This window comes from Urocampus carinirostris, chromosome 8 (genome assembly GCF_059441175.1).
Source record: "Urocampus carinirostris isolate Australia breed hairy pipefish chromosome 8, RoL_Ucar_1.0, whole genome shotgun sequence".
Taxonomy (NCBI): domain Eukaryota; kingdom Metazoa; phylum Chordata; class Actinopteri; order Syngnathiformes; family Syngnathidae; genus Urocampus; species Urocampus carinirostris.
In genome coordinates this window covers 29,113,645-29,138,944 of record NC_142356.1, presented here as the reverse complement: position 1 = coordinate 29,138,944, position 25,300 = coordinate 29,113,645, and the positions used below count along the sequence as shown (strand labels likewise).

Sequence of the window (25,300 nt, the reverse complement as noted above, 5' to 3'; positions counted from 1 at the left end):
GTATAATTACCGTTATTATTTAATGGATTAAAGTGAAGAAAACAAAGTAAAATAATGTTTTAATCATTTAATTAAAATCTAAATATCCCTTCCAAAGCCTTGGAATTGACATTAAAATGTGATGTAAAAGGGACAGTGACTATTATTCTTTACGTAAAAAAAACTCATTCATTTAAAATAAAAGTTGATCTGAAAGATAAGCAGAAACACATGAACTATGTATATGCATTTTTTAAAATACACTGGGTTGAGAAATGTTTATTTTACATAATATGAGGCTCACCTAGAAGGATCTGACATGATTGTTAGCCATCTTACTGCTGCGGTATACTAAAATAAAAAACCTTACGCTTGCATGCTGGAGAATTCTGTGCTGTAAATAAGAAGAAAATTGTGCGGTTTGGTCTCTTTGAGTCTCCGTAGTTTGTATTTTTCCTTGTGCTTTGTAGCATTCAATGTAGGTTACACTACACAATAGTGATATCTATTGGTCAAACATTACATACTGTCCCTTTCAAGGTTTTGAATTTGGTTTTTAACTTTGGATACAGTTTCAACGTATGTTAAAAACTCAATTTAGGGTTTCAAAGTGGGATTTGAGAGGAGTATTGAATATTTAAATTGTTTTTTAATTCGTAAATGGGATTCAAATTCTGCTTTCAATTCACCTCTTGAAGGGAAATACCTGATGTGGTCCATGTAACAAATAACTGATTGTGGTGCAGGTGGTGCGACTGGAAATGACGTGGCGCTCACTGAGAAGGAACCATACGGAAAGCGCTGTCCTGTTTGAAAAGACCCTCAAACCCTTCGTTAACTCGCTCAATGACAGCGACGGTAAGGCAAGAGAAGATGTCAATGAACCAATCAGGAGTATTATTTTATTTGGAATATTCACTACATACTTATTTCAAGACTACTATTACTTTTAATAATCAAAACTGTTGCAAAATCCATCATTGGCTGTATTATATTCCCTTCTATTTCCAAAGAGGCCATAAACAATAACTGAAGGCTAATGTAAAAAATAATTGGTTATTGTAATTCCTCGTTTGTCGCAGTTAGTTGGGACCACTAAACACACACACACACTCACACACACACAAAATATGAAAAAATCTGCAAAATAGCCTCCTCCCTCCCATTTTTAACATGCACTATGCCGGCCCTTCGCTAGCAATAATAGTTGACCGAAGAAAATGGATCGTGGGCGCACACGTGGAGTTCATTTTTGGTGGAACGAATATAAAAAATAGCCACCACGAATGACACAAATTTGGTCTCTCCGCATTTGTCGGTCAATGCACGCACCAATATGGGATTAGGGATAATGGATTGCGGCTGCGTGAGTGAACTTAATTTCAGATGGGAATAGGTAGGCGTATAAATTTGTAATTATTTTACATAACACGGGGCTCAACTAGAGGAGGCTGACCGGAATCTCCGACATCTTTCTGCTAAAGGTACCTATCAAGGCCAAAAACCTTGTGAAAGGCTGGGCAAAGAAACAAGAAGAAAAATAGTGTGTTTTGGTCACTTTTAGTCTCCGTGGTTAGTAATATGCCTTGTGCTTTGTGGCACTTGTTTTCGGTTGCACTACACAACAAAGCAAAAACTAGCGGTCAAATATTACACAGTGTCCCTAAAAGCCACAGTATGTAATATTTGACCACTAGACGGCACTGATGTCTAATGCGTAGGAAAACCAGTGCCACAGCAAGCAACAAGACGGCCAAAAAACATGGCGGCGGGCTAAGCAGGGATTTCACTGTGTTAAAGAAATACACATTTCTGAACCTACGAGTTTGTTTTTTTTAAATAAAAACTAACATTGGCATGATAGTTCATGTATTTTTAAAATGAATGTGTTGTTCTTTTACTATAAACTATTTTCACCACTAGGAGGCACTAAATATTACATACTGTCCCTTTAAGGCAATGCGAGTGATTTCACGTGTCTATTGTTATTTGTGCTCTGAGAGTGCGTTTTGGGGGGTCCGGTTGCTGTCCCCCACCTGGTTCCGACTCTGCTTCTGATGGAGGGTGAGGACATCATTGAGGACAGTGAACGAGGCTGCCAGATGCTCTTTGACGTTCTTCAGGCGGCTCGACGGCACGCCCTGCACGCGGCCGACTACCAGCAACACGCCAGCGCTCTGCTCTCCAGTGGGAAACTAATTCATAATAACACTTTTTATCATGTGAAAAAAAAAAAGACAATCCAAACTTTGACCTGATACCCGTTTAGGCGGTTGGACGCCCGTGCCCGAGATGCTGGAGGCCTTCCGGACAGAGTTCGCCCTGCGACTTTTCTGGGGCCAATCGGGGGCGGTAGCGGAGAGGAAAGAACGCCACGACAAGTTTGACAAAATTTTAACCGTGCTCTCGGATAAACTGGAACCGGTTGAGATCAGACCCGAACTGGCGCAGCCTATCACCTGAGACTCGCTCAGCGAACAGCTTTCCTGATGAAAATGTGATTTCAGACAAGACTCGGAAGTCTCGGTTCCTATTAAATTACACTAAATACAACTAGTGAGGAATTTGATTCCCAAGTGGACCACAACCCTTTTAGGCAATTGTACAAACTTTCCCTTGTATGCCTGTGATAAGTTAAAATAAAAAGTATTATTTATGTATGACAAATGGACCTTTCAGAAACACAACCTATCAATGCATTTAGTCAAACTTTACCCCAAACTGATGAAAAAGTCATTTAGAGTGATAGCGCAGGTTTATCACAGGTTTACATATGGGCGTACTGCTGCCATCCATTGAGGCAGTTTTCAAACCTTTCTGAAAGATTAAATTGTGAAACTGTGATAATCGACATAGCTTTTTTTTAATTTCAGACAGTGAAAGAGATGAACCTTTTTTGTTTTTAATTGGGTCACAGCCCATCTCGGCAGGTGTCATGGATATCACCTGTTTACCTGCAGTTTTGGTTCACTGGACAAATATCGTGCTGATCTGCTGTTGTCACACTGCCAAAAGGTGTAAATAATATTAAGTAAATACCATTTTTTTTTCTTACTTGTCTTGCATTCTTTAAAAATACTGACTTTGAGGGATTCACATGACAACCCGACTCGTAAAAACAAAGATCAACTACTCATTTTGTACTTTTGCACAGTATAGTTCATGTTTATTCTGCAACATCCAGTGTGAGTCAGGTCCCAAACGCATCGCTCAGTGACCATGAACAGACTTTTGTAATAATAAAAACAGCAACAATAATAATAATAATATTTCTATGGCTTGGAGCATTCAATGAAAGAAAAAAAAGTTGTATAAATGGCACAACGTTTAATATAAAAAGTTGCATTCTTACTTTTTACAATTTTGAAAGTTTCAACTTTTTCTGTCATTAAATTGATAATTTTTGTAAACATGTTAACAAATTTTACTTGGACTTTTGCTTCCAAATATATGCAAAAGAAACAAAAACTAACCTTATGTGCTTGAGTAATATAGTCAAAGTGGCTATTTTTTTCCTTCAATTTCTCTGCATGTTTTCCAAGGTTTTTTAATCTCAATTTCAATTTAAAAAAATGCTCCCCTCAAAGTTTTGTATTCACATAAAAACAAAAATGCTTTTTATAAAATTGTATCTGTTCTTTTTATGTCATTGTGCTATCACTTTCTGCAAAGACACTCATTTTATATTCTGCTGCCCAGTGAACAAAGATACTGTAGTTGACGTTTTGTCATGACAAAACAGTATCTGCATTTTGAAGGGCATGCCCAGAGCAGCTTGGTATTTGAAACAATGAAGTCACTTAATTGACTTCTGATGGAAGCCGTCTGACGTAGGAGGACGGGATGTAGCCTTCATCACCGTTGGCCCTCAGGACCCTCATCCAGCCGTCACCTTTGTCCTCCTCCGTTATGGTCAGTAACTCGCCATCAGTCACTGAGATGGTGCCTTCGCTGTTGCCTGTATGTGTGAGAAAAATCAAGTCCTTTGAGTCCAGTATGGTGCCTCAAAACACTGCACCTTGATTTAATTGAAGTGCTTCTGTTTTATCCATTCGTCCATTTGCTGAACCCCTTATCATCACTAGGGTCGCATGGCTGCTGGAGATTTTCCCTGTTGGCAGTGGGCAGGGGACGCCCTGGACTGATTGTCAGCCAATCACAAAAAACACAAATAAGCACTTAACAAAAGCATCCATACCTAGTGACAATTTGGAATCACCAATTAGCCTGCCACCCATGTTTTTGGAATGTGGGACCAAACTGGAGTGCTGGGCAAAAATCCCCTTAGGCATGGGGAGTGCATGCAAATTCCACACAAGGAGGCTGTTGCTGGAATCAAAGCTGAGACCTACAAACTATGAGGCGGACCTGCTAGCCAGTCGTGTCATTGTCATTTTAAACATTTTTTTAAATATAAATTTATGTTAATTTTGAAGGTGTTTGCTGATAAAATGTTTTGGGGTAATTCAAGACAATTTAGTTTTTGACAACTATTAGGGACTAATGATATATTTTTAAGACCAAGAGCGTGTTCTTAAAATGACCTTATGGTCTGCATTTATATAGCGCTTTTCAAGTCAATGAAGACCTCCCAAAGTGCTTTACAATGTGCGTCACACTTTACCCTTTTACACACTAACTAACCGATAGCAGCGACAGCCATGCGAGGCAACTACCTGCTATCGAGAGCATTAGGGATCCAGTGTCTTGCCCAAGGACACTTTGACATATAACACAGAGGTGCCGGGAATCAAACCTGCGACCTCTTGATCCCAAGATGAGCGCTCTACCTCCTGAGCCAATGCTGCTTATTTTTGTTTAAGAATTTAGGTTCCATCAAAAAGATAGGGATCTGCTTTATTGTGGCATTTTAACTTATATATTTGTAGATATAGATCTATATTTCTTGTTTATGTTTTACCCAGAAAAACAATACTCATAACTTTTAAAACACTAAAAAAAAATTAACAGCAGATGTTTATTTTTTAAACCAGATTGACTTTTGTTTAGTATTTTTGTAATATAACTTGAAACCCACAAGATGGAACCATTTTTAAATAAATTACCCCACTTATTCTTTTTGCCCCAAAACAAAATATATATATTTTTATATTCCAACTTAAATGAAAACTAGGACTTTATGTGCCATTGTTTTTTTTTCCTGTAGAGAAAAGTTATTTCTTTATTTAAACTTTTAAACACAATAAAAACAAACCAAAAAGATTCTACACATCAAATGTGACTCATGTTTTTTACAAAACATTTTGCCAAATTAAACGTTTTAACAGTGTTAAAATAGCTTTATTACATTTTTGGTTTTTTAAGATGAGAAAATAAATGGCTAATATGGACAGGAACTTTTGCTTTATTTCATTGAGTTTTTAAAACAAACTTGAGGATAACAACTTACAAAAAAATATTCTTGAAAAAAAGTATTGTTTGTTCATAATATTTTGACTACTTCCAACATTTCAGTTAAATTGTGTTAAAACGATTTTATCAAAACGTTTCGTACCATTTAGTATTGTCATATTTTTTTAATCACAGATTTTCTTTTCGATTTTCCACAGGTAGAAAAGCAAACCTTCAAAGGTGTACAAAGCCGTGCACTGGCCGCAGTCATCAAAGTCATCATCAAACTCGCTGTAAATGTTCTGATGGTTCTCGGACTTCTGGATCCTGCAGAAATGAGGAAGACGAACCATTTTATTATTGATTTATAAAAAAACTTACAATTTGTTCTCACGTGTTTTGAATGTGGTTGCTGCTGTTGTTGTTGTTGATAGTGCTTTCGTCTCCTCCCACCGCCTCCGACAACCACGTCTTTAAAAGCAGTGAAAAAAAAAGAAAAACATGAAAATCAGCTTGTAGAAAAAGACATTTTGGAATTGAGCAGCTTCTACTTCGTATTTGGCCAGCTCGCCGCGGAGGTATCCGATGTTTTGCGCCGTCTCGGTGATCTGCGGCTCAAGAATGGACGGGTCGCCCAAGTCCGCGTTCTGCTCGTACACGCCTTTCATCTTCTCCAGAGCTTCACTGGTGTAAAAACATATTTCTGCGTTAGCTTTGACGCAGAAGAAATGGTACCATGTATACTTGCAAATGAGCTGAGTTTAGAACTTTAAAATGTTATACTGAAATCATAGTCTGCTTAAAGCCGCATAAAACCGGATGAGCAGACTCACTAATGGTTTAGTTCTCACCTCGTCTAATCTCGTCTTCCAATCGGCGCTGTTTTGTTTGAAAGGGACCATATTTCATTTTATTGTGATGTAATGCATTTTATTGCCTTTCTTACCTTAATAATGAATTCCAAGAAGGAAAGCAATACGAAGGAAACATGGAAGACAGTTACAACAACGATAGAGTCGAAGAAGCAAATACGAAAATGGTGTACGAGTTTCTGCCATCAATGCGGTGCTTAAAGGTTTAAAAATTAATTGTTAGTTTTGTCTTCATTATCTACACATTTAAAAGATTATCGTTGTTTATATACATGTTTTATTAATATTTTGGGGATGTATTTCTGTATTTCGTGTGTTGCTATTCTAAAGCAGTTTTAGGGGGTCGGCCTATATGCGAGGTAGGCTTATGCGAGTTTATACGGTAAATAATAAGTAGGGATGGTCAATTACTGATAGCAAGTATTCGAAACAGTCCTGGTACCAACCTTATTTAAAATGATCGGTATCCACAAAGATTGCTGTCTGCCCTTCAGTGAATGTTTTTTGAAAAGATGTGTTTAGGTCTACCTACAAAGGACAACTAAACACAGGTTACAGTGGCGCCGTCTCAAGCACATAGCATGAGGTCGCTGAATTTCTCCTTACTGATATTTTGCTATTTTCCCTAAGGTATATCATAACATCTGAGCGAAAATTCCAACCAATTTATATAATTGAATACTGTAATCAAGGTTTCCAATATGCACATATTTGGTAGTGTGTCACCAGTAGTGAATGGTGAGTAGCGCGTAGAGAGGGGGTGTGGCTTATATAAGAATAATAAAATCAATGGGGTAAATGTGAGCACAGAATTGAGGGTAAAAGTGTGCTGAATTTTGGTCTTTTAATTTGTAATTTTTTTTTTGCAATTCATCATGCCTGGAGAAAAAAAAAATAACTTGGACAGTACCCATAAATGGAGAAGGAAATCTTCGAGATGTTTGAAAGCAAGAAACAAAATGAATATGGAGTGTTTCAGCTCAGTGTTCGTTTGCAAGCTCTGGTCTGGTCTCACCTTGTCTCCTGCGTCATGTGAAGCTTTTTGGAGACGTCTTCGATCTTGGCCTGCAGCATCTTCTTCCTCTGCTCTGGAGGAAGGTGAGAGAAGTCCTCGGCCGGCGGTGGCTATGCAAATATGAACAGTCACAAAAATGCACACACACAAATGCATAAATAAATGGTTATACATGTGGAGTACCCAAAATTTAGGCTACCACCAGCGGGATTGCAAACAAAAGCCACAAGAATTTATATTCCCTTGAGATGTCACAAACGTGCAGCTGTTGGCATGGTTACAAAATTGACTTTTTTATAATTGGGATTCATGCAGATTACTTTAGAAAGATTTACTCCACAAAAATTAAATAATGTACATCTATGGCATTCATTAATATTTCAATATATATCTAAATATATTACTATGAAACGTGTCCAGACAGGCAAGGTGATAGGACCAACATAGGCTCCATCTTTTTCCCATCATTCTGTTTTCTTGATTGTATTATAAAATTGTTGATTTTTAATTCATATGTATCTATGAACACAGGGAAAAATGTTAATCATTCAATAAAATATAGCATGTTTACATTAGTAATGTAAGATAAAAGAGGCGGGTCCTTTTTAGCATTTACAGGCTGGTATAGGCTGAAGGGGGTAAAACAAAGCCTGCAAATGGTCGAAAAAGATGTGAATCACATTTTAGGTTGGTCTAGAGAAAATAATTGTACTCGTTTGTTTGTTTGTAAACAGGAATTATGGGGCTAAACAGACTGCTAGCAACAAGCAACGTCCATTATCGCGTGTTTTGGAGTATGTAGTAGATATTTAAGCCAATTGTGACCGATCTAAATGATGATTGCCACATTGGTTAAGAAATAAAACGCTGGTATTTATTCCGGCATGCACGTGCACTACTTCTTCAACGGGGGAAAACGGAGTCAAAGCTTATTTACTGTATTCGCGAGACCTGTTGCAACTTAAAATTGATCCATGTATAAGGCGCACCATATTATAAGGCGCACGGTCAGCTTTTAAAAAACTAAAGGCTTTTAGATGCACCTTATAGTGCAGACAATACAGTACTTAATGACAAGTTTATTCTGTTGAGAAAATGATCATCAGTGATTTTATTGTTTGATAATGCAACACCCATTGCAGCCTGGTCATCCTGGAAGGTTATTTCATGCTGACGTTTTTGAGTTTTTCTTTGCCCTCGAGTAGGTTTTAGATCAGGGGATGGTGTAATAAAAGTCTATGGTTTGCAATAATCCGTGGTCTGTCTGTGCAGCCCTTTGAGACTCCTTGTGATTAAGGGCTACACAAAAGAACATGACATGACTTTTCAATATTAGACACCCACAAAGTAGATTGCATAGGATGCTAGTTTGTTATTTTGACTATCATTGCACACTGTTGTTTTAACTATTACCTTTACATTATTGTCACTATCAGCCAATCATGTTGCTGTTCTGGGATTCCCACGCCATTTATTGCCAGTCTGATTTTTGTAACCTAGATGATTTAATAAAAAGGGCCCAGGTTGGAACCTTCAGAACAGGCTGGATTATTTTTTTAATCAGAAGTATGGACTAACTCCCCTCTTCTTGTTACAAGTACAAAATCCACTGTCTTCTCTCCTTATTTTGAGCGTCCAATAAACATTAAACTTATCACCTAACTAATAAATAAATAAAAACTTTTTAAGAACGCTTCCTCCCAATTAAAACACATTTGGTGGCTATTTCATTAGGTACACCTGCACAAACAAATAGGTATTTTTTTTCTAAATATGTTTTGATGAAAAAAAAGCTGTAGTTATAAGTAGATGCTGCTAATAATTTGTCACACTTTTCCAACCAAAATATTAGGAAAACCTTTTCATCGGGTCCACTTTCTTTTTCCCATATGCAGGCGTCCCTAATGAAGCAGCAGCACGGGTGTGACATCACATAAACCAATTTCCTCATTGTGAAGAAATGAAACTTAAGACGGCGGCCCTCCCCTTTCACCGAGAGGCCAAAGTTCAACGACATTACCACGTATTTCTCCGCATGCGACGTCTGAAAGGAGATGCAGAGAACGGTTTGTATCCAAAAGACACAAAAATGTTAAAACACACACACACACAAAATCCAAGGACTGCTGTTGTGGGGAGGAAACAAGTCGGTGCAGGAATTAGACGGGCCCCCAAGGAGGAGGGAGGAATACTTGCTCGGTTTTACGACTTACTCTGGAGCATTCTTTGCTGTTTGTGAGTTTGTGTGTCTGGATGTGTGCATGCTGACCTTGTGCTTCCTGCTGAAGGGCCAAAGCTTGGCTCGCACTTTGGGCGGGTTAAGGCTGGATTCCGAACTGGCCGATTTGATTCCCTGTGTGTAGTCTTCGAACTCCACGTCGGAGGGACGCTCGAAGCCCGACTTGTGCTGCTCGACCAACAGACGAGAGTCCTAGAAACCCCAAGATTTTGTTTTTGGATAAAAATATCACAATAATTATGAACATATTACCTCACAAACACAATTTTTTTTTTCTAATAAAGTTGGGTTATTTTTAGTTATTGCAGAGTACTGGTGCCAGGTATCGGTATTACTGCTAATACCAGCTACATAAGAAGTGCACGTGTGGTTGTTATTATCTGTATCGGTGATGATCTCTAATATAAATTTGTACAGGACAACTGTTTTTACCAGTGATGTTCATTCAGGTGAGGCAGGTCAGGCATAGCCTCACCTGTCACCATGGAAATGTAAAATTAAGAATATATGAATTTTTTATATTTATTCAGTGTTCAAATATTTTATTTTATAAATATATATATTTTTAATTTTTCTTTAAACATCGCTCAATTTGATCATGAATATTATCGATTCAATTTGTATATAACGTGATACTGCGTGTCTGCAGATGCAGAGAGAGGCATGCAATTCTCTTGCCTCATGGCAGAGGATGACAGTGAGGCCAAGGATTTTAATTTAGCGCACACCTCTGGCCAAAACAACAAAATAATAAAGTCCCCATCTAGTTTTCTATGCTACAGTTTATATATTGCTTTCTTGCTCTGCAAGTCAAATGATGAATAAGCTGTTAGTTCATTTATCTGTAAATCTGACTGTGCCTTAACAGACACAAACCTCACTGCACATCACAAGCTTTTATACATAAAGGCACACTTAACAGATTCCTACACATATCTGAACACACGCTTATCACACAAAATTATTAATACACAAATATACAAAAACATATTTGAACACGCAGCACGGCGGCACAGTGGTTAGGGCTTGTGCGGCACAGTTCATGTCATGGGAACCTGTCGTGGGTTCAAATCCAGCTCCAGACTTCCTGTGCGGAGTTTGTATGTTCTCCCCGTGCTTGTGTGGGTTTCCTCCGGGCACTCCGGTTTCCTCCCACATTCCAAAAACATGCATTTCAGGTGAATTGGCCGGCCCAAATTGTCCCGAGGTGTGAATGAGCGGATGAGTTGTCTGTCCCTGTGTGCCCTGCGATTGCCTGGCAACCAGTTCAGGGTGTCCCCTGCCCAATGCCCGGAGATGGCTGGGATGGGCTCCAGCCCCCCCCGCGACCCTAATGAGGATAAGCGGTATGGCTAATGAGATGAGATGAGATGAGATATTTGAACACCATTTGATGTGCACCCAACACATCTGTACTGTTTTTCATTGCCTTGTCGTGTATCTTTTCGTGCAACTGGCCTGTTTTTCGTCCACTTTGGCTCCAGCCGCTGAGATTCCGTCAAGACATCTGTCGATGATGGGCTGCACCTTCTTCTCCAAGTCGGAGAACTGGCAATATCCTTCTGCCAGACGCCGAATGCGACGCTCGTCCAGATCCTGTAACTTCTACAAAAACATGCAAAGAACACCAATGAAGGAAAACAATCTCGTTATAAAATCCGTGTGGAAGCCATCAATCTACAGCACTGCTTAGACATTCCACAGACCACAACCATAGAAAAAGATTGATTAAACACACTATCTATAACAAATTCCTTTGTCAAAACACACGGCCCAAGGCCTAGTGCAATGATAAGGATTCTCCAAACACGCAGAAAAAGGAAATTCTCTCCAAAATAAAGGGCAACAATAGGGCTCAAGTGTAATTTTCATTTCATTCAGTTGACTGTACTGGTGAGAATGTTCTTACATTAAATATCTGCGGTATCTCAGTGTAGTAAAAGTATTTTTGCTCCTTGTTGTACTTCTGCAGGTAGGCAGCGTAGTCATTGCGGCATTCCTCCGCCGTGTGCATGCGGATGTGTGCGTGCTGCCTGGCCTTGGGCAGAGAGATCAGACATGTGAAAACATTGCCAGCCAGGAAACTCATGCTGAGAGACCATGGCGTGTAGAATGTGTATCAATGTGTCTAGGCATTCGCACAATACATAATAAATGCATTGTACAATTGTACTAGAACAATTCAAACACTGTAAAAGCTTTTTTGGCTGATACATAAAATCCATTTTTTAATTATGTGAAAGCTTATACAGTGGCTTCTCCACATACAATCTTCTCTAGTTACAAGAAATTCGAGATATGACATGTCTGTTAAGCAAAAGTAAGAGAAAATCCAAGTTACGACAATTTCCAAACACTACCACAAGAGGACAGAGTGCTCAAGACCAGCTCCAATGTCAGCGTCCCAGTTAGCATGTGCGTTTCCCACCATCCATAATAAAATAATCCCGTTCTATATTCATTTTCATTATTTAGGTGTCTCATCCTCCCTCACTCCTTCACCACCAATTATACACCTCCGTTAGCAACTGCAGACTTCTGCCGTGGTAAGTGCTCATAATAAACTCACATTTTATTTTGTTAATTTCATCCTATTTATGTCTGTTAGCAGGCTACTCAGAGTTTGACCAATTTCTTGACCGAAAATGTCTTTAAAATAATATCTAAGTCTTAAAAGAAAATGCTTTTTTAGCGTTTAGGAACATAGCCATTTTGGGTCAACTTGGATGAATATGGAAGGCCTGGAACGGATAAACTGGGTTTCAGTTATTTCTTATAGGGAAAATGTGTTCGAGATAAGAGGAATTTGAGATATAAGCTCCATTCAGAAACAAAATTATCTCGTATGTAGAGGGACCACTGTATAACATTATTAGTATGTTTAACATTTCGGATATTTTGTCATTATTAATACTTGGCTCTCATGGACACATATATATATAAAAAAACGAAACTTTGACTGATATCCAGAAAGAACATTTTTCAAAATAATATTGAAGTCTTAAAATAAGATTTTTGAGGACAAAAGTAGGGATTGGTGAGTACAAATACCAAGTAATGGTATCGGTTCAGCCTGTGCTGGCGAATGTACCAACAACCTGTTAATTTCCATCTAAAAATCAGCTACCTCACATTAAAGGATTGGTAAATTGCAATTTAATACATGCAATATTAAGGGAAAATGTCTTGTTGCAATTTAAAGGTATAAATATTATTTATTCTTGTCAGAGAAAATGGAATTTTCCGTATGTGGAGTTGCTAATGTGATGACCTCCTAAAATTTGAGTCTAGGTTACAACCAAAAAGATGTGGTATTGGAAATTCCTATAGATTAATCCTTTTGATTAGGATTGATTGAGAACTTTCTAAATTCACTAGATAGGAATATTAAATGTACGTGTGTTTTGAATATGATTTGTATTTTTCGTCCACATAACACTCGCCAATAATTTTATGAGAGTGGAGTGATCTTCTATAAGCATTCATTCACACAATTGATATTTTTTGGGGTAGCATTATTACAGTAACTCCAAATGCGGTATATCAGCATTCAATTTTTTTTTTTTTTTTACACCATAACAACATGTTTCCTACTGCTCGACGATCAGCATATTTACCACACTATGAATACGGTGAATGACTCAATATTCCCCTAACTCTTTTATTTTGGACATGTAATTTATCACAAATGGATCAATATCTACTGCAACATCTCACATAACAAAAAATATGAACAAGTGAAAAGTGGTGTCTCAGCATTCCCTCATTTTTCACGTCCCCCAACGTAATGTTACACCCAACCAGTGTCTCTCAGCATTCACACAATTATATAAATGATAATGTTTCAGCATGCGATTTTTTCGCGTTGAAAATATTATGGCAGTGACCCAAACAGGTCTTACAGCATTGAGACAATACTTTTAAAGAAAAGTAATATTGTCACAGTTCATACTGTAATTGTTTCTCAGTTTTAAAGTGTGTGCATAATTACTTTATCAACGTCAATCTTTGTGGCATTTGGGTCGCTCTCCGTTTTCTCAGCCTGCTGTGTTGCTTTTTCGGCCTCCGCCCACTCCTTGGCAAAGCGCTTTTTGGTCTACACTCAAAAAAGGAAAAAACACAAACATTATTGCTGATGTCATTAAAAGCAGGCTGGAAATAAGACATTGAGACAAACGCTAATAAACACAATTTAAAGACACAAAGGTAAAAAAATAAAATAAAAGCATTTTTTTTAACAGACACACAAACACACACATGTAAAAAGAGACTGAAGACAGACACACTGAATACATCAAAAGATACAACACACACTGAAGAAAGAGTCTCAAACTCAATAGACTTGGGGGGCGCCAGAGTCTGGTTCAGGATGGAGCAAATTGGGTTTTCTACGGAAAAAACACTCTTGTAAAAAATTCCGTTCCTCTCGAAAGAATTTTGTTTTCCGAATTTTCTACCTATAATAAGGGATTCATGTAAACATTAGGATTTAATGAAACATTATTTAATAATGGAATCAATATTTTAGCGTGGGCTCCACTTACATAAGAGGAACAGTGTGTATTATTTGACCTGTATTGTGCTCTGCAACCAAACCTGAGTGCTTAAAATCACAAGGAAGAATACAAACTACCTAGACTCAAAGCGACCAAAATACAATATCTTTTTAAATTTTTTTTGCTTGGGCATTTGAGAAGAAATAAAACGAAAATAGGTAAGAAAACAGGTGGAAAAGAAAAAAAGGTATAAAAAAGGAGGAAAAAAGGAGGAAAAAAGTGAGGGAAAAATAACAAGAAAGAGGAAAGGGGATCAATAGAAAAAGAGAAAAAGAAGAAAAATATCAAAAATCAAGAAGAAATAAGAAGAAAAGCGAAAGAAAAAAAGTCAGGTTTTGGGAGGCAATCATGTTCAGCTCCCTCTAGGTGAGTCTCATGCCAAATACATGCAAATTTCTTGACTTATGAGCATTTTATGCACATCTTTTTATAGTTCATTTATTTTTGCCTATTTTGTAAATCAATATTGTATTCTTTAATGACCATTTTTTTTAACCATAGTAGGCGCGGAATAATACACATTTTTGTATTAAGGCCTCAAGCCATCGGCCCACGATTTTTCACTGGGCCGTGAGTATGAGACGCCTACACTAGAAACTCAAACTGAACACAAACACACTCCTAGCGACGTACGCTTTCCAGCTGTTTGAAGCTGCCCTCGAGGTTCTGTTGGGCTTTCTTGGCGTCAGCAAGATACTGTGAAGGCAACACGATGAGTTCAGGGACAACGGTGAATCGCTGTGTGCGTGTAGCAGCTGCAGAAGGACAGTCACCGCTTTGCGGTCCTGCTTGAGGTCCTGCAGGAACTTTGTGAGCTCCACGCAGATGTTGGTCATCATGTTCTCCGCGATCAGCTCCCGTTGGCCTGCATAGTCGTTCAACTCATTCAGGATGTCCTGCATAGCTGCGTGGTTGGTGAATCTGGATGCATATGCAACAGAATTCAATTGAACAAAATAAACACCACCTAAACACACAAGTCTTAATGACACAATCAAAATACAAAAGTGACAAAAAGAGCAAACAATCATGGACTTCAAACAAACACAAAACCTGAAACAGACAATACAATAAAAACAAACAAGACACGATAGGAAAAACAAAATAATAATGCACATTTTAAGATATTTGTACTTGCAGAAAATTACCGCATGCATATCACATCACCCATTGCATATAATGAACACGCAACAAAAGCCTGAACACAAATGACACAATGTTGACAAAAAGTAAAGCTACATACAATCGCAAACACAAAATATGAACAAACATTAATACTAAGTAACAAAAGGTGAACATGAAAAAGACACACAACCTGTTATAAAACAATCATTTTTAGGAATGGGAATCAGTATTGGCGCAAACAACAGCCTTTTTAAGGTAATGATACCTATAGTGCTAAACAATACCGGTATTGACAGTATTACAGTGGCTTGCGAAACTATTTGGCCCCCTTGAACTTTGTGACCTTTTGCCACATTTCAGACTTCAAACATCAAGATAGAAAACTGTAATTTATTGTGAAGCATCAACAACAAGTGGGACACAATCATGAAGTGAACACACTTTATTGGTTATTTTAAACTTTTTTAACAAATGAAAAACAAAAAGGTGGGTGTGCAAAATTATTCAGCCCTTTTACTTTCAGTGCAGCAAACTCTGTCGAGCAGTTCAGTGAGGATCTCTGAATGATTCAATGTTGATCTAAATGACTAACGATGATAAATGGAATCCACCTGTGTCTAAACAAGTCTCTGTATAAATGCACCGGCACTGTAATAGTCTCAGAGGTCTGTTTAAAGCGCAGAGAGCATTATGAAGAATGAGGAACATACCAGGCTGGTCCGAGATACTGTTGTGGATAAGTTTAAAGTTGGATTTGGATACAAGAAGATTTCCTAAGCTTTAAACATCCCAAGGAGCACTGTGCAAGCAATAATATTGAAATGGAAGGAGTATCAGACCACTGCAAATCTACCAAGATCGGGCCGTCTCCCTAAAGTTTCAGCTCATACAAGTAGAACACTGTTCCATAAAAAGTGTCGTTTAAAGTTTGCCACAAGCCACCTGGGAGACACACCAAACATGTGAAAGAAGGTGCTCTGGTCAGATGAGACCAAAATCGAACTTTTTGGCAACAATGCAAGACGTTATATTTAGCGTAAAAGCAGCACAGCTCATCACCCTCAACACACCATCCCCACAGTCAAACATGATGGTGGCAGCATTATGGGGTTTGGGCCTACTTTTCTTCAGCAGAGACAGGGAAGATGGTTAAAATTAATGGGAAGATAGATGGAGCCAAATACAGGACCATTCTGGAAGAAAACCTGATGGAGTCCGCAAAAGACCCGAGACTGGGACGGAGATTTGTCTTCCAACAAGACAATGATCCAAAACATAAAGCAAAAGCTACAATGGAGTGGTTCACCAAAAAACATATCAAGGTGTTAGAATGGCCAAGTCAAAGTCCAGACCTCAATGCAATTGAGAATCTGTGGAAAGAACTGAAAACCGCTGTTCACGAACGCTTTCCATTCAGCCTCACTGTGCTCGAGCTGTTTTGCAAGGAGAAATGGGCAAAAATATTAGTTTCTCGACGTGCAAAACTGATAAAGACATACCCCTAGCGACTTGCAGCTGCAATCAGAGCAAAAGGTGGCACGACAAAGTATTAACTCAATGGGACTGAATAATTTTGCACACCCAGTTTTTCAATTTTTATTTGTTAAAAAAGTTTAAAATATCCAATAAAGTGTGTTCCACTTCACTATTGTGTCCAACTTATTGTTGATGCTTCACAAGAAATTACAGTTTTATATCTTGATGTTTGAAGTCTGAAATGTGGCAAAAGCTCACAAAGTTCAAGGGGGGCAAATGGTTTCACAAGCCACTGTATAGGGGGCCATTTAACAATCGGGAACTTAAAATAAATAAATTGTAAATTGCTTTTTAGTGAAGTTTATATCAGAGACCAGTTTGTCAGAATTTAGAGCATGTCTTTAAAAATATCCGTTTTTTTAAGGAAGGGAGGAAACTGATGGCATCTGTATGTGGTATAGTTATTGATGACGACTCAAAATTTTAGCTTCAGAATTGGTCTCCAGTATTCAAGGTCTCTAATCCTCATTCACAAGCACATGAGAAAATAAGTTAAACTCATCACAAAAATCACACAAAAAACATATCTATACACTAAATGTGTTGGTGAGGAAAACACAAAACATCAACAGATAAAACCTAAAATGAACACAATAAAAACACGACCTGAGAACACAAACACACAATAATCAAGCTTAACTCAGCAAGCCCATGTATGACCTCCTTCAAACACATGCCACACAGCCTCAAAACATAACCTGAACAGACACATACTCACAAAACCTGAACACAAAACCTTTAGAAACACACACACACACAATCTTTACATGATGACAAATGCACAACTACAAACACACGACAAAAAAATCTGAAAAGACACAAGATGGAGACAAAAACAGAACCTGAACATTGAGACACAAACACAAATAAGAACCCCCACAAACATACACCCTGAAAAACACACAAAATTGAAGCTTAGCTGTTGTGACCCCCACAAACATACACCCTGAAAAACACACAAAATTGAAGCTTAGCTGTTGTGACCTGCAGTCCTGTTCATCTTTGCTTCCTCTTTTAGCGTACTTCTTTGATAGACTCCTGCAACACACACAGCCGGCGTCACACCGTCGCGCAATATCACGCACCGGCAGGCTCCCATACACATACCTGAGCTGCTTGGCGTAGCTCTGCTCGATTTCTGTGCGCTCTTTGACAAACTTGATGTAGCGCTCTACCAGGTCCAGGCCTGACTGTGTATGCTTGTCGATCACGTCATTCTGGTCCTGATGTCACACAGAGAGGTCAGTCTTCATCGTTGCAATAATATAAAGTTGTAACGTAAATAAAAGGCACTCGTAATCAGAATGCTACCAGTAGAGGGAACTTTTGACTAGACTAAGTCCTTTAAACTTACAAGTAAGTCATTCAAATGTATGATTTTTTTTTTCAAACGTACTGCTGCATATTGTTATGGGTAGCCCATAACATGCATTGTTATGAGACAACTTGTTTATTACTTTTACCTGCTGTATATTGCATTGTTTTTGAGCACGCCTTACTTGTTCCCTGCTTCCCAACAGATTGGGTCCACCTGAAACATACCAGAATATTCCTGCCCTTATAGGACCCAGCAGGTAGACTCCAGTGCCCCTGTTCTAGACCTGTACCACCTCCAGACCCCTGTACCCGATCCACACTGTCTCCAGAGCCTTGTACATGATATGAGTGATTTTGTCCCTGGTTTCATCTGCGAAGGACTCTGTCACTTTAGTTGTCCCTGTTCCCTTTTCTTGCAATAAAGGATGGTCTACCACAGCCACTTCGCTTCATTGCACCCCCATACTTGTGACTGTTTTAGGCTGTGTGGCATCCAGTCCTTAAAGGGAGGTAAAGTCCATCTGGCATACCATTTCCCCCACAAAGGGTGTAGTGGCTGTAGAACGACTAATTTGTCTTAAGACCTGCGTTTTATTATTCAAGCTCTGAATAATGACACTATCCGACAGCAGAGGTTGCCCGATCATAGTTAAGGTCACCTCATGTCACGTGGATCTGTGTATAGGTTTGGACACTTTGTAAGTTGTTTTAAGACTACTTGTTTGTTACTTTGTCCCTTTTTTTATTTTATTTTTATTTTTTAATTTTTATGAAACAAACATTCTTTTTTGCACACGCCTGTCTTGGTTCCTGCTTCCCCACATATGAGTCCACCCATGAATTTGTGGCGCCGTTGACATTAAAGGTTTGTACTTTTCCTTTTACGCAATGATCATGTCTTTTCTGACTAAATACAAGTGATTTTTGAGGCAGGTAACCACTCGCGTTATGGCTGGACTTGTGGTGCATACAAAAACGGGACACGCAGGCTGAACTTTACCATTTTCAAAGAAAAAGCCATAGTGTCTGAAGTTTTGTTATTTTCAGGTATGTTCCAGATATTTGAAGTCAAAGTACTTTTTTAAAATAACGATTTTTGAATAAGCTTTACTTGAAAAAAAAGCTGATTTTATAGTGTGTGCATGGTCGAGAAAACAAACTCGCTTTGAAGAATCCCCTAGGTACAAAATGCACACAAGCCGTTTTCACCAGTTTGGAGAGGGCATTGGTTTGATCGCAAGTTGCTCACAAACGGGTAGTAGGACCCAAAAAAATATATCGACAATGTTTTAGTGGCATTGGTATTTTGAAATAGCCAAAAGATCTAAAAACTTGATTCAGCTGTATCCTTTAACCTAAAATTGTCCGTTCCACGCTTCTGTAATTATTCAAAAATATATTTAAATGTTGCCTGATAACTCATGTGGAAATTACTAATTATAAATTGATAATTATTTTTTCTAATTTCCCATGTAAATAACAGTGCAGAAACAAACTGTCAGATAAATGAAACAAAATACATTCCTTGCCTTACAGTATATGATTAAATGTTGTCATATAACCGGATGAATACTCTTCTCAGAATAGCTTGCAGAAATTGCATCAGCTATAAAAAATGCGGTGCAATACAGTACAGATACACAAAACATAACACACGCTCACACCGAATGAAGAAAACTTGAGCACAATACAGGAAAAAAACGTGTATGTTTGGAGTTAGCACACACTGCGGGGTAGCGCCAGCAGCACAGGCGCATGCTGGCACACGTTTAGATTACAGTTGGGGGGTGGGGGTGAATGGGAGGGGGGACGTTGTTGAATGTGAACATTTAGCGTTTGGGCACCTGATCAAACCGCCTCACGAGTTGGCCCACACAAAACATAATTTAACTCCTGCTCAGTATTTGTAACTTAAAATACAATAAGATAAAATAAGTTTTACTTAAGGGGACAGTGTGCATAATCAGGGTCCCCCCTTGATTTTTCCGTCCGAATAGAAGACGTTTTAAGACCTGTTCAAGACCACATCCAAACTTGGACCTATTCTGGCATACAGTCTTGGGAGGCAGACAGAGTTCTGTGGATCCCAGGGCTCTACGCCACCCGGCCGCAACTTGAATGTATTGAGTAGAATAGAATAGAATAGAATAGAATAGAATAGAATAAAATAGAATAGAATATGCCTTTATTGTCATTGTTACAACATGGGATATGCTGTGACAACGAAATTGGACGACTCCAACGGCAACAATCCATCCTCCTTTCTTTTCTTGTGAAGATTTGTCGCCCAGCTTTTCCCTTGCGTTACAGTTCCATCAAGAAGTTATTTTCTACCGCCATCAAAGCCAATGCTGAGAGTCGAGCCTGTGCCTGTGTTTCTGGCATGAGGCTTTATTCGATTAAGGGTTGAAACTGTCCATTAGACAGAAGCAGTGGCCACGGGAATTTTTTCTTCACATTTTTGTTGTGATACTTTCTTTCTGCTCCCTAACCAATCATAGTTTTTGAAACCGCTGACATTGTAAAGGCCCACAAGCAAGCGCTCAGACGCCAACTCGGAACCCTGATGTTGTGTCTCAGGGCCTTCAAAAGTCCTTGTGAAGGCCTCCAGCCAGATTACTTTCTCTGACAACAAGAAATGGCTGAAATGTGATTGGTTAAACGCTTGAAAATTAAAGCACACATCTGGAAGCAACGTAACCAAAGATAAATCAATTAAAGTAAGGTAACAGGTAATTTGGAAATATTTGATAAGTATTCATGGACAAAACATAATAACATGATTTAGATATTTTTAGGCCAGCAAAGAAGACCTTGAAAGCCCTAATGGCCCACCACTGGTGTTTATGGTTGTGCGTTGTGAACATGTGTTGTGTGTGAGAAGTACAGCACAAATTGCATGATGACATCGCTCACTTAGAATTACTGCACGACGAGTATAACAAAAACACTCCGCCTAAGTGATGTCAAGGCCGTTTGGGGACGAGGGGGAGAAGAGGTAGGGGAGAAAAGGGTGGGCTGTGTCCTGTTGGGGAAGGAAAAGAAGGGGAGACAATGGAGAGGAAAGAGGGACCAAGGGTGAGAACATAAGCAGGGTTAAGGCAAAACAGCTCTGCTGGTCCACGCCCTCAAATCATCGTCATCTCCATGCCGACGTCATTCTGAGAGACTGACAAGGCGGCAAACTCCACCAAGGCCTGAACCAGTCCGACTTGTCCCTATAACACCAGTTCCGGACACGTGATCCAAAATCTCAGCTGGTGTGCACATGCTAGAAAACTTGAACCTGACTAACTAACTAAAATCTCAGGGAGAAAACTGAAAAATCCTAGAAACACAACTAATAACTATGGGTGGGCGATATTGATCCGATCCAAGTAAATACAGGATGGTATCGATAAATACCAATCAAATACCGATACTTTTTGCTTGGAGATCTCATGGTCATCGAATAATTGAACCCCTCCCCCATGAGTTAGTTCATAACTACAGAAGCATAGTCTAAACATTGTCTATTTTTATTTGATAAATATGATGCAAACGTTGTCCGTATAAAAAAAAATAAATAAATCAATATTTATATTCCAACTGTTTTACAACAAGAGTAAAGAGAGTCAAACCAAAAACAGCAGTAATGGAACAAATATACAAAAACTGTATAACAATGTCAACAAGACAGCTAAAATACCATATTTTCCAGACTATAAGGTGCACTCATAAAACCCAAATTTGCCAAAGAATTGAAAGTAAGCCTTATAATCCATGGCACATTTGTAAAGCCGGGAATACAGTAAATAAATTCAGCAATTAAGCATTAATATAACAAAATGCTTCGACATACACGAATGATTTAGGAATGAATTGATTCAATTCAGTTGTGAAACCAGATTTTCCAATATATGTTCTATGAAATAGGACGTTTTAATCTTTTGTTTTATTCTCATGCACCTTATAGTTTGATGCTCCTTACATATGAAAAAAATCTTTCACAAGAGGATATTTTTGATGATGCGTCTTATAATCAGGTGCTCGTAATAGTCCTAAATGCTCATTATATTGATATTTGGATCCATCCCCCGACCCTTACAACTAACCAACCAAACAACCAACTTAGCTTACATAAGGGAACAACTTTTAAATTCATGTAGTAATCAACAAAACACCTGAAGAAAGAAATTTCGACACGCCTCCAGGGTGTATGCTGGAAATTTGTGTGCAGCCTCAAAATATTTTTGAATGTTGTAGAACAGGGGTGTCAAACGTATTTTCACCGAGGGCTACATAGGCGTAATGGCTGTTCTCAAAGGGCCTCGTGCAATTTCTAAATGTAACAAAATGTAATTGTTGGGGGAAATAAATGTAACTACTACTTTGTGTGCAGTAACTCTGACTTTAATAGTTATTTAAGTTGCAAACATTACTGTTGCATCTAAGAAAAAACTACACATACAGGTCCTTGTCCAAATATAAGCATATTGTGATGAAGTTTATTATTTTCTGTAATGTAATGATAAACATTAGACTTTCATATAAATTAGATCCATTGCACATCAACTGAAACATTCCAGGTCATTTATTGATTTTATATTATTGATTTTGGCATGCAGTTCATGAAACCCCAAAAATCTCAAAACATATATCATGAAAAGATGTTCTAAACCAACTACTGACCTAATCATCTGATTCAACGAGTTCATTCTCCATACTTTCAAAATTATTCCTGAGTCTGTTAAAAACTCCCAGCCTGGTTCATTCCTGAAAACCGCCATCATGGGTAAGACTGCTGTCCAGAAAGCCACCATTGACACCTTCAAGCAAGAGGGTATGACACATAAAGAAAATGTCTGAGCTAATAAGCTATTCCCAGAGTGCTGTATTAAGGCACCTCAGTGGGATGTAAAAAAATGCGGCAGAAAACACTGCACAACCAGAAGAGGTGACCGGACCTTGACAAAAATTGTGGAGAACAGCTGATTCCAAACCTCGGAGGACCTGAGGAAGCATCCAGAGCCACAGTGCACATGTGTGTGCAGGGAATGGGCTTCAGGTGCCGCATTCCCCAGGTCAAGCCACTTCTGAACCAAAAATAGCGGCAGAAACGGCTCAGCTGGCCGACCGAGAAGCGACACAAGACTGTCGTTCAGTGGAGCAAATTACTTCTTTCGGTTGAAAGCTAATTTTGCAGGTCCTTCAGTAATCAAGGTGCCAGAATCTGGAGGAAGACTGGGGAGAAGGATGCCAAAATGCCATAAGTCCAGTGTCAGGTACCCAAACTCAGTGATGGTCTGGAGCGCCATGTCAGCTGCTGGGGTTGGTGCACCAGGTTTTATTAAGGGCAGGGTCAATGCAGCTTGCTAACAGGAGATTTTGGAGCATTTCATGCTTCCATCTGCTGAAAAGCTTTACAGAGATGAAGATTTTATTTTTCAGCACAACCTGGCAGGTGCTCACACTGCCAAAACCACTGGTAAATGGTTTAATGACCATCATGTTACTGTGCTTAATTCGCCTGCAAACTTTCCTGACCAGAACCCCATATAGAATCTTTAGGATAATGTGAAGAGGAAGTTGACACACCAGACCCAACACTGTGGATGCAGTGCCAAGGGCTGATTGCCTCCATGCCACGCCGCATTGAAGCAGCCATTTATGCAAAGGGATTCCTGTCCAAGTATTGAGTTCAAAACTGAACATAATTATTTGGCGGTGACTTTTTTTAAAGAAAACACATTTTTATTGGTCGGTTAAAATATGCAAATTATTTGAGTACTTTTGTTCCTTCCTTACTATTTTTTCAGTTGGTTCCTGAACATGTGTACAGTGGTACCTCTACTCGCAAATGTCTCTACATACGAAAGTTGCCGGTTACTAAGATTCTGAACGGGGAAATCTTGAGTGAGTTTAGTTAGGAAGATTGCCTCTAGTTACAGGATGCTGCTATTAGCTGCCGCCAGAGTTTCCTGAACGAGAACAAACGGACAATCACTTAAAATCTGACTGGAGCGCATGCGTTATTCCAGCATGCTCTTTGTGTCACAGTCACAGGTTAGAGTTCAGAGATGAGGAAAAGGAGGGGTTCTCGGAATTTGTGGAAACGAATCACCCGGTAAAAGTGTTGAAAATTCTGGCTATCACTACGTTTGCCTTGTGCATTTCCAATGGATTGTCAAAAGCTTGCAAAAACAGGCATCATTGGATCAGTTTTTCAACAAACACGAGGCAAAAAGGTTAATTAGCATTTTATTATATAGTTTATGATGTGCCTCTAGCTCTATGTTTATTGTTCGGTAATTTTAACATTTTTTAATGTTCTGATGCTCTTTAAAGATTTATTAAAAATATATATATTGTACTTTAGTGTTTCTGCTAACCACAATAAAGTGTAATGTGATGTTCACAAATGGGAAGTGTCACTCCTGAACAGTCTTCCATGACACTAAATCACTTAGTGAAAGAAGAAAATAATAATAATGATAATAATAACAACCAGACAGTTATTCTGGGTGCTCAGCATCCCCTAAGCTCTGAACCTAAAATCGCCCATGGTATTAAGGAATAAGCAAAGTACAGAACAAAAAGCGTGACTAAGTAACTAATTGTAGTATGCTTATCTAATGTGCTAACCAAACATCTTGCTACTTAGTACTTATACAGAAACTTGTAAAAGACAAACCTGAGCACAAAAAAATACAAGTACTGATTTTTTTTTCTTCAATCGAGTTGAAAATAAACTTTTTATAACAGGTATTATGTAGTTTGTGGAATAGATTTGAGACATTCAACTGTTTTTGCTTGAAAGGACAAAAACAAAATAACCAACAGAATATAAAACAACGTGACAAAACTGACATTGCATGAGCATTTACATTGATCACAAAAGCATCAACAACAATGAGAGAATGTGAAAGCCAATACAACTGGACTTCCTGTCATGTGTTCAAGAACAAACAGGTAAGTGAAGTACTGTACACCTTTAAGGAGAGCAGCAGAAAGGTATGTGGAGGGATTACGAAATCCTATTCTCACACTATTACAATCGCACAAAAAACACTCAGCTTTGTGACATGATTTCAAGCAGGCCTAAAAGTTACTATTTGTTTATGTAGAGGTTCTTTGAGGTGTGAAACTCACCCACAAATCAGTTCCCCAGTCCATGTCTGCACCTCTCACGCGTCTCTCTAGTTGGAATTCTCCTGGAAGAGTTTAGAGGAAGTCCACGCCTTCTTGCTGCACAAAATAAGGCATTTCCAAACCCTCCCTTCTTTAGAAACTGGTTTATGTCCTGTGTGTGAATTTGTGTGTTTGAGGG

At 38.6% G+C, this 25,300-nt stretch overlaps 2 protein-coding genes across 3 annotated transcripts in view; one reads left to right on the top strand and one right to left on the bottom strand.

Annotated features, from left to right (window-relative positions):
• The window catches only part of sh2d3a (SH2 domain containing 3A), a 30,312-nt gene extending 27,284 nt beyond the window's left edge, over positions 1–3,028 (top strand). For both annotated transcript variants that reach the window (XM_088342249.1, XM_088342248.1), the window contains 3 exons: positions 726–837; positions 1,981–2,166; positions 2,249–3,028. In XM_088342249.1, the coding sequence (XP_088198375.1) occupies positions 726–837; positions 1,981–2,166; positions 2,249–2,442 (492 nt within the window). In that variant the 3' untranslated portion in view covers positions 2,443–3,028. The remainder of the gene's footprint in view (positions 1–725; positions 838–1,980; positions 2,167–2,248) is intronic.
• Positions 3,029–3,286: 258 nt separating this feature from the next.
• On the bottom strand, positions 3,287–25,290 carry trip10b (thyroid hormone receptor interactor 10b). Its single transcript, XM_088342250.1, has 15 exons — positions 25,123–25,290; positions 17,782–17,897; positions 17,659–17,712; positions 14,787–14,934; positions 14,647–14,709; positions 13,449–13,553; positions 11,367–11,495; positions 10,916–11,062; positions 9,488–9,649; positions 9,239–9,262; positions 7,219–7,328; positions 5,883–6,015; positions 5,726–5,802; positions 5,564–5,658; positions 3,287–3,937 (listed from the first exon to the last, which is right to left on the bottom strand). Exons 1-15 carry the CDS (start codon positions 25,144–25,146, stop codon positions 3,780–3,782), a joined length of 1,545 nt encoding a protein of 514 aa, XP_088198376.1. The 5' UTR covers positions 25,147–25,290; the 3' UTR covers positions 3,287–3,779.
• Between the last annotated feature and the right edge of the window lie 10 nt (positions 25,291–25,300).